The sequence below is a fragment of the Aquarana catesbeiana genome, linkage group LG01, assembly GCF_042186555.1.
Source record: "Aquarana catesbeiana isolate 2022-GZ linkage group LG01, ASM4218655v1, whole genome shotgun sequence".
Lineage (NCBI taxonomy): Eukaryota > Metazoa > Chordata > Amphibia > Anura > Ranidae > Aquarana > Aquarana catesbeiana.
The window spans coordinates 215,822,952-215,833,640 of NC_133324.1; the positions used below are offsets into that span (position 1 = coordinate 215,822,952).

The window sequence follows — 10,689 nt, forward strand, 5'->3', positions numbered from 1 at the left end:
TATCCAAATGCTCAAAGAATGTTATCTTTTTAGAAAATGCCTATAAGGTACTTTACAGGTGGTACTACACACCGGCTAGACTGGCCCGTTTCATTCCAGCCTACTCCCCCCTGTGTTTCCGAGGGTGCTCCCAGGAGGGCACAATGACGCACATCTGGTGGACCTGTCCGAGGGTACGCAGGTTATGCATCAGAGTTTACTCCCCCCTCCGAAACATACTCCATGCTGACCTCAAAAAAGATCCATACGAAGCACTTCTCTGCAACCCAATAGCAGAGCTGCTTCGCCCGGAGCGCCAGCTGGCTCTGCATCTCTTTACTGCAACCAAACTAACGATAGATAGGGCATGGAAGACACAGACACTAAGTTTTGAGGCAGTTAAAAATCGCATGGACGATATAATGGTTAATAAAAAGCTGACTGCTGTCCTTTCGGACACTCATGATAAGTTCCTGAAGGTATGGAGGCCATGAGTTGAATATACTAAACCCACCAGAATTGATACCACCCTTATTGAGATTTAAAGCACCCTTGCTCCCCACCGTGAGGACCCACCCCCCCCCCCTTTTTTTTGTTTTCTTTTTCTTCTCCTCTTCTCTCCTTCCCCCCTATTCTTTACTCCTCCTTTCTTTGCTAATCTCAACCCCTAGTTCTTCTTTAACCTCCCTCTCAATGCTTTTACTTCTTAGTTGCACTTAAGAATCCATCTGGCCACCGGGCATAGCCTCGGTTGAGATGGTTACATGGATAGATATTCAGGACTATTTACAGTTAGGCCCCTGTTGAGACAATCTTTTTAAGTATTTGTTAAAAATCGGACGCAGTCCTACGAACATTCCTGAAACCTTAGTATGTCCAACCACTTTCATGTTTCCAATGTACAACTGTTTTCAGCCTGTTTATTCATGATGCATTCTCTACACTGTTATGCCCCGTACACACGGTCGGACTTTGTTCGGACATTCCGACAACAAAATCCTAGGATTTTTTCCGACGGATGTTGGCTCAAACTTGTCTTGCATACACACGCGCTGACGTCACCCCCAAGCGAGCTGCTTTCCAGTAGGACGGGTTTGTCCGTGCTCCGGTGGCCACGGAGCCGGACTTAAGGCTGTTTTCCATTTGACACTTTGTAAGTGTATATCTGTTTTTATCTATTTTTAATAAAATGTTAAAGTGGTTTTACACTATGTGAGCCCCTTCTATTTTTTGGTACCCATGCCCTGGGCTATTGGAGAGGCTGCTAACGAGATGACCCCTAGTGGACACCGCTGGTAATCCCCATTTTGGCTTTAAAGATCTCTGCTTGCTGTGATCCTCTGTAGTGGGGGGTCATGGCCTTCTGGTAGGGAGTAACCCCTTCAATATCTGGTGGTGGACCCCTCCTAGTTAACACAGATCTTGAGTATTTATCACTTGGATTTTTTTCAATCTTTATTACATCACAATATTTTTTTGGTGATTTGGACGTTTTATAACACTTCATTGATATTTTATTCTCATGGACTTTTTCACAACACTTGAGTGATGTTTTAATCTATGGACTTTTATATATAATTTTTTTCTACTGAGTTTTGCACATTGATTTATTTATAATCCTCATATGAATTCTTTCTTCACTGTAAAGTATTTATTGTGTTCTATTAGTACTAGAGCAACCTCTTATTTTCTTCTTGCACACACACGGTCACACAAAGTTGTCGGAAAATCCGATCGTTCTAAACGCGGTGACGTAAAACACGTACGTCTGGACTATAAACGGGGCAGTGGCCAATAGCTTTCATCTCTTTATTTATTCTGAGCATGCGTGGCACTTTGTCCGTCGGATTTGTGTACATACGATCGGAATTTCCGACAACGGATTTTGTTGTCGGAAAATTTTATCTCCTGCTCTCCAACTTTGTGTGTCGGAAAATCAGATGGAAAATGTCCGATGGAGCCTACACACGGTCGGAATTTCTGACAACACGCTCCGATCGTACATTTTCCATCGGAAAATCCGACCGTGTGTACGGGGCATTAGACTGTGAAATTGCTATGACTATCAACAAAACCTTTTGTAAAAGAAATTAATTTTATATATACAGTATACACACATAAATATTATACAAGGTATAGAGTACAGCACAGTAAGAATACACTTGTAGCCAGTATACTTGTACTGTGCTGTATCCCCTTTGCATTATACACTATATTGATCAGTTTGGTGTTTTTTTTACTTGCATACCATGTTAACCTGTTGGTGCTGTCCGCCCTCTTAAACTATATATATATATATATATATATATATATATATATATATATACAGTACTATTCAAAAGTTTTAGGCAGTTGTAAAAAATGCTGTAAATTAATAAAGCTTTCAGAAATAGACGTGTTATTAGTTTATTTTTATCAATTAGCAAAATGGAAAGTAAATGAACAGAAGAGAAATCCAAATCAAATCCAAATCAAATCAATATTTGGTGTGACCACCCTTTGCCTTAAAAACAGCATCACTTCTTCTAGGTACACTTGCATACACTGTTTGAAGGAACTCAGCTGGGAAGTTGTTCCAAACATCTTGGAGAACTAAGCAAATATCTTCTGTGGATGTAGGCTGCCTCAAATCCTTCTGTCTTTTCACGAAATCCCAGACAGACTCGATGATGTTGAGATCAGGGCTCTGTGGGGGCCAAACCATCATTTCTAGGACTCCTTGTTCTTCTTTAGGCTATACATAGTTCTTAATGACATTGGTTGTATGTTTAAGGCTGTTGTCCTGCTGCAGAATAAATTTGGGGCCAATCACATGCCTCTCTAATGGTATGATATGATGGATAGGTATCTGTCTGTATTTCACAGCATGGCAGCTTTAGTGCAAAGTAATTCAAAGATATTCCTATCCCTGATGCGAAACATACCTAAACTTCTGCAATTAGGACAAGTGAAGAATACTGACCAAAGTGTATATACTGAAGCAACTGTGTTGCAGTCTGAACAGCTGTATTGCTAGCAAAGGGTAGTAAGTTCATATATGCTTTCTCTGTGTTTTTGTATAAATCAATTTACTCTTAGGTGTTAAAAAGGCAATACAAATGTATTTTATATCTGACCTAGGCTTCTTTCTTTTATAGACTCTCAGTTCAAGTCAAAGTACTTCTATCATGACTTTGGAGAAGTTATGAAGAGGAAAAAGACATTCTGGAATTGTTTGTTTCCATTTTCCTGGACGATGGATGGAGAGACTTTACCTTCCACAATGTTACCCACGCTGAACGCCTCCTATGGCTCCTCAATGACACTGGAACAAAAGACCACGTTTGCCTTTGTCATTTTACTATTTATCATTTTAGGTGTCCTCATTGTTAGGTGTTTCAGGATCCTTCTTGACCCATACAGGAGTATGCCAACTTCTACCTGGGCAGATGGAGTAGATGGACTTGAAAAAGGACAGTTTGACTATGCTCTTGCATAGTGACTAAAGCCATTAGTGTGTTTCTGGACTTGGTGAAATAAGTCCAAGAAGTGATTAAATTAAACATAGGGCTGTAAATCAGTTGTCCTGAAGAGAGAAGAGAGGAGTTTTTGTAGTAGAGATACATATCCAAAACATTAGTGTTACAGGGATTTTTTACAACCACGTTTCCAATACTCTTGTTTTAAATTAAATGTGTAGAGCACTGCTGTAAGATAAAACACAAACATACTAGATTCTAAGATTCAATGTGGGTTAGAGTCAAGATTCTTAATATTATTCTAAGTGTATCCTTAAAGGCCATGGTCTAAAAAAATTCTCAGGTGTGTTAACCTGAATTAGGCACTATCATGCCCACAACCACTATTTAAATTGTTACATCAACAAAAAAAATAATAATAATAAATACACTCTTCCCATAAACGACTCTTTCTCTATCCTCAGCAGTGCCTACCTATTGTTTAGTGTTTAGAAAACTAGTATGCTGATGACTTCTATTGTTGGGCATCACTAACTTTTTTAAGGAAATGCAACATCATCAATATTTTAGGTGTTTTTTATGCAGCTTCTGTGTAGCTGTAGAACATTTTACTGCTTTTATATAGATGTGTGTGCTTTATTTTCACCACTCTTGCTGGGGTGCAGGTAAAGTTCTTGGAGACTCAATAAAAACATGAACCAATGTTACACAATCCCAGGAAAATAACTCATGAAAAATGACTTAGGTATCTAATCTTTAATAGAGCGAGCACTATAATTTTTCTCTGCAAATCAGTGCATCACTGTAGCAAGAAAGTTTTGCTTAATTTGAATATTCTTGTAAATGCAATATATACAAAATATAATCCAATATAATATTACACTTTTTGGAACATGGTAGCAGTGGGAGAGTGATAGATATATCTTCTAAGAATCTGTTCTAATGTTGAGTGTGGGCACACACCCATTGGTAACTACCAGTGTCTAGATGTTCAGCAGTCATATGTGATTGTGCTGTAAGTAAACCTTTGCAAGGAAAAAAAACATCTTACTGTAAGCCACTTGTAGCAAGAATTTAGCCTAAGCATAGGTACTTTCAATGTGAGTCCTAGAGTAACCAAAAATCACTGTGACTGGTGTCACAATGTAGTAACAATCAGTCTGTCAATGACTAAACAAAAAACATGCAATGTAACAGTTATGCAAAATCAGTCATGGAAGGTCATGACATGAGATAGGGTACTGACAATCACAATATAAACCAGTGGGGTAGAGATGTCTTTAAAGTGCAAGATTCATAACCAACTTTCAGTATCTTAGGCTATAGGTCTGCCTTCTCTGTCTTTTGGGCTGGTTAGCACCAGGATCAACAATTTGTGGGCTTCATGACCATTTTCTTGTTATTTTCATGCTTGAATTTTCGCCACTGTTTAGGACAGGATTCTTAGGAATTCTCAAAGGGTCATAGATAGGGTCGTAGATACAGTTTAGAATTCCATCAGGGAGCGGCATCGAAAGTGACTATTCGCGTACCTAAGGTAGAAATAGCCTCAGAGTTCCCCATCAGGTTCCCCCCCACCCAACAGGTGCAGCAGCTGTGAATTTGAGTTGTCGGATGGGTGGAGCCTGATGGGTAGTCTGAGACTACTTCCCCATCAGGCCCACCTTGCCTGTGATTGACAGATGGCAGTGGATGAAATTTTCCCACTGCCACCTGCTGTCAGTCATTGGCAAGGCGGACCTGATGGTAAACTAGTCTCTCAGGCTGGGTTCACACTGTTGTGCTGAGCGGCTCACAGTAGGGATCCGATGCATCCCTGTTCACAGTTTCAGGTCCGAATTTGGTCCGAATTTTTGGCTGAATTCGGACCTGAAACAGATCATAAGAGGCACAGGACTCTTCTGCAAACTGCTCCGCAGCAATCCTGGAGCTGTTTGAACCGGTTACATTGAGAGCCGGTCACGGTATCCTGACATGCAAATTGGATGTGGGGAAACCCGCTTCCAATGCGCACCAGTGTGAACCCAGCCTTAGAGGAGTTCCCCATCAGGCTTTGCCTAATGTCAGTTCAGTGTGATGTGCCTTTATGGTTGCTAGTACAAAGGTGGCCTTCATCCTAGAAACCAATGAAGTAAAAATTAAACACATCCAAGCATATTGATAAAGTAATGAAAACACAACACCACCCTCCTCCTGTACGCCAACTGTTAGTTGGTCTTAATTACTGCCAGTTTACATATCTGTGAACTGGCAGTAATACTTTTGGAATCTATCGCAGCCATAATGACAGATTCTAAAAGTGGTGGTAGTATGAACTATTTGAATCTGGCTCACGTGTTGGTGTTTGTACTAAACTCAAGGCTCAAGACTCATTTGTACTGGCTCAAAACTTTCATGAATTAGGTGCAGGACATGTGAAAGGGACTATACTGTCAGAAATGTGACATTATTGCTTTATTGAATACTCCTTTATGTATTCTCCAGGAAAGAACTTTCTGTATATATACTATATACTGTATATGTAAACTCAATAACAACAGATAAAAAAAAAAAAAGCTACTGTATTGCAGCATACCAATCCTTGGATCTGGTGGCTGCATATGGTTTCTCTTTGTAGGCTCATTCCTTTTTTTTGCAAGTACAGAAAAATACCTTTTGATCCTGCCAGAAATCCAAAGCCTTTCAACTCGCTGAGCTGAAATCACAACAGTGATAAAAAGAGAGGGAGATGTACTGTAGACCTGACATAATTCCTGCCCCAGGGTGACAATGATTTTGCTCCATAGGTACAACATTGAGTGAGCGTTGTCACCCTAGGACAGGAGGTGTGTTATAGGCAGAACCATCAGTAAAAATAATGGGCAAAAAACATGAAAACTAAAAAAAACTAGCTATCACATCTAACAACTGGCAAACTGCAACATTTATATCTTTGTTCTTGTGTTTATATACACTTTAAAATGCCAAATATCTGAGATATCTAAACCTGCAGAGCCATATTCCCACATTTCCGACATAACCGACGGCAATGATGGCGAACCTTGGCACCCCAGATGTTTTGGAACTACTTTTTCCATGATACTCAACTACCCAGCAGAGTGCACGAGCATCATGGGAAATGTAGTTCCAAAACATCAGGGGTGCCAAGGTTTGTCATCACTGGCCTACAGTGTATCATAACATGCAGCCCATCAGAATTCTTTAATATTCTCATAACTGTGTTGGGACTTTCTGGTAGGTAGTATAATGAGGTACACATTATTATTTTGTATGTGAACTATGAGAGTGTGCCTTTTCAAGTTGGCCTAAGGAAATGAAAGGCCTGTTACAGGCCAGTAAATATGGTTATTACCTTTTACTATTATTTTACCAGTCAAGAACCCTAGCTGTAGTGCTGTAACTGCAACTGAGGTCACATACCTGCTATCTAGTGGAGGTCACTGGGTCACAAGAATTCTTTGACAAGTAAAAGAGTTTTTATATACAGTATGTATTTCATATGTGTAAATTTGGCTTTTTACCTAGAGTTCAGATTGGTATTTTAATTTATATATTACATGATACTCTGTAGTGATTTTGTGCATATTACAGCATTTACTAAACAGCAAAGCAACTAGACTTTGGCTACTGGAATAAGATAGAGAGTCTGCCATGCCAGTTGGTATAGTGCCATTCAAGCTGTGTGCACCCTTTCATTTCAGCTATATCAACCATCTCCTCCGACTTATTTAGGAAGAGAGCTTCTGCCCAGAAGAAGACCTGTGCATGTCAAGAAAAACTAATGACCAGAGACAGAAAGAAATCTGATTAAATGCATTGGCTCGACTGAGACTACCTAAGCTGAATACACAATCTTTAATAAGTGATTGAAACAAATATATCAATATCTGTGTCTGTGTATACACAGTGCTTGTCATTTACATACAGCAATTTATTCCACTTTGAAGATGTGTGCTTTTGGATGTTGTTTTGTACCAGGGACATCTGAATACCTTGAAATTCTGAATACTGAATAATAGAGGGCGATTGCTCTGCATTTGTAACAATAGGGCTGACACTAAATTTAAGAGCAACCCCACAGTGTCAAGTATATCAGCCCACATTTAAAGTGGATCTCAATTTGAAAAGTAAAGATTTGCTATGTTAGAGGGAACATCAAGAAATATGAATGCTGTAGTAAAAGTACTCTGAAATGTTTGCCCTTTGCCTTTGTGGGAATTTCAGAGATTTGGTTCAACAGCTCTCATGATTGGCTGGCAACCATTCAAGGGTAGTCCCTTTATCACAGGGATAGAGAGGGTATAAAAGGGGGAGGGGTATGCCTGTATATCAAGAATAATGTACAAGTTAATGTGAGAGATGATATCACTAAGGGATCTAGGGAGGAGGTGGAATCCTTATGGGTAGAGCTCCAAAGGGATGATACTAAGGGGAAAATAATACTGGGAGTATGCTATAGGCCCCCTAACCTGAGGGAGGAGGCGGGGATGGACCTCCTATCACAATTTGGATTAGCAGCAAGTGTCATCATAATGGGAGATTTTAATTATCCAGACATAGACTGGGTGGAAGGAACCGTGCATTCGTCTAAGGCTCGCCAGTTCCTAAATGTCTTGCAGGACAATTTCATGGGTCAGATGGTAGACGCACCAACTAGAAACAAAGCGTTATTAGACCTACTGATTACCAACAATACAGGCCTGATCACGGATGTGGAAATAAGGGACAATTTAGGAAACAGCGATCACAGGTCTATTAGCTTCAGTATAAATCACACAAATAGGAAACATAAGGGGAATACAAAGACACTGAATTTCAAAAGAGCCAACTTCCCTAAACTACGAACTTTGATAGAAGATATAAATTGGGATAAAATCTTAGGAACAAAGAACACGGAGGAGAGATGGGTTTGCTTTAAGAGCATATTAAATAAGGGCATTAGCCAGTGCATCCCATTGGGAAATAAATTTAAAAGAGCGAACAAAAATCTTGGATGGCTTAACTCCAATGTAAAAATGCATATAAAAAGTGAAGGAGAAGGCCTTCAAAAAATACAAGGCTGAGGCATCCTCATTAGCATTCAGACTTTACAAAGAATGCAAGAAGAAATGTAAAAGTTTAATCTTAAACTGCGTAAAGGGTTCTTTACTGTTAGAGTGGCAACAATGTGGAATTCCCTTCCACAGGCGGTGGTTTCAGCGGAGAGCATTGATAGTTTCGAAAAACTATTAGATAAGCACCTGAACGACTATAACATACAGGGATATACAATGTAATACTGACACATAATCACACATAGGTTGGACTTGATGAACTTGTGTCTTTTTTGAACCTCACCTACTATGTAACTATATGTAACTATATAACTCCTACTGAAAGCTAGCAAGCCATGCCCACCAGCTCAGAGCTATACATCTGCTATGTTAGATCTAAAGCACTGTACCTCTGACTGCTGACCTCAGGAAATTTGGGCCCATGTCACATTGGTGTTTTTGTAGCAGAATCGCTCTCCTTGTTGTTTTTGTTGCTAGAAAAAAATTGAATTGCAGTCAAGGAATGGTCTGTGCACTGAAACTAATAGTAATTTGTAGCTCAGTCACTGAACAACTCACTTTTTGCAGTATTTGGAGCTAGTTTTAGTAGCTACTCATGTTATCCAATGCACCTGCTGAAGATCATGGCACACTAGTGATTTGTAACTGCATTGATAAGATTGCAGCCTGCTTCAGTAGCAACTCTGTAGCTAGTTGCACTTTGCCAGAGAAAAGAGTTACAGAATTTGTAGCTGCTGCAAATCACTACTACAAAGTTGCTAATGTGACATGACCCTTAGGCCTAGATTACATTTGGGATTGGGGGTGCTAAAAACAGGTGGTTACGCTGCAATTTAGCCTCCCTCAACAACCCACACACACCCCCACACACACCCCCAAGCTGGAAAGTCAGACTTATGGGGGTGTGGCACAGTGGCAAAAAATATGAGGTGGGTTAATGGGCCCCCCATTAATAGGGCTGTACCAGAACTGGCCCTAAACCAGTTGAAATGCATGCATTTGCAATGCAGTGGTGATACCTTTTAGGGGCAAAAAAAGTTGATGAGGGGGAGAAATAACATCCCCTCATCACCTGTCAAATGCCTTATGAAAAGCAATCCACCACAAATTGCTCTTTAGAGGGCTACCACAAGTGTAAACAAACCCTTAGGTTAATGTTTGGTAATGTCACTACTGTGCTGCTCACTGTTCTCCTTGATGAAAAGGAATCTGTACTTGAGACAAGCATTTTGCTTAATTTATTCTGTGAATCTGTACTATCTTCACCGTGCCACTCTTTGATGATTCCTCACCCAGTCATCAGATCATCAGTCATTAGAGGGGCAACTCTGACTTGAGGAAATAAAATCCTAACTCAACCAATACGGCTGCCTTCACACAGAGACATGCAAAAAAAAAAAAAAACACATGGTAAGCCAGAACTGGGGTAAAGATCAGGCAGTACTAGAGACTAGTCCCTTGACTATTTTTGGGCACAGCTTCCACAATTCTTTAAATATATATGTAAAGCAGAGTTTCAGTCATTTTTGTTTATTAAGAGTCAGCAGCTACAAAAAGTGTAGTTGCTGACTTTTAATAAACACACACTCAGCTGTCCCACGAACCAGTGGTGCACTCATCTGCACTGTGTTCTCCCCATGTCCTCCCTCAGCAGTGGCGGCATCTCTACTATGGGCACAGCTTGTGGCTTCACAGCCAGGTACCCACTGCGCATCTGTGACTGGTCCCGAAGTCTTCAAGGACCTGTCATGTGTCCCATAAGACTTTGGGGGGGAGAACTTCCACTTTCGATCGCCTAAGCGACTGGAACGGAAGTGGGAGCAGGTACCTGTCAAAATTGGGTACCTGCTCTCCCCCCTCCTCCCCAAAAGCTCCATTTTACAAGCAGGAGCTGGGGAGGAGACCTTAAAGTGGAAGTTCCACTTTTGGGTGGAACTCCGCTTTAACAATCTTTAATAAAGTTTACTTGCCTGGGCCAAATGCAGTATAGAATAGAGTGCATTGCTTAGTTAATTAAACTGGGCAGTAATCAGAAACAGCAGTTGCTGCAATGCTACAGCATTATAAACTGGACACTAAGGCATTACACTTGAATAAAAGATAATCACCGCTCTACGTTGGTTTCCACCTGTATCACCACTGCATGTTAGCAGGTGCTGGCCCCGTTCGTCATAGGGTTGACAGTAGCAGAGAAGAAT

At 40.4% G+C, this 10,689-nt stretch overlaps 1 protein-coding gene across 3 annotated transcripts in view; it reads left to right on the forward strand.

The window, feature by feature from the left end:
* The window catches only part of CTXN3 (cortexin 3), a 170,637-nt gene extending 166,488 nt beyond the window's left edge, over positions 1–4,149 (forward strand). For all 3 annotated transcript variants that reach the window (XM_073625000.1, XM_073624993.1, XM_073624984.1), the window contains one exon: positions 3,117–4,149. In XM_073625000.1, the coding sequence (XP_073481101.1) occupies positions 3,164–3,457 (294 nt within the window). In that variant the 5' untranslated portion in view covers positions 3,117–3,163 and the 3' untranslated portion in view covers positions 3,458–4,149. The remainder of the gene's footprint in view (positions 1–3,116) is intronic.
* Positions 4,150–10,689: the final 6,540 nt, after the last annotated feature.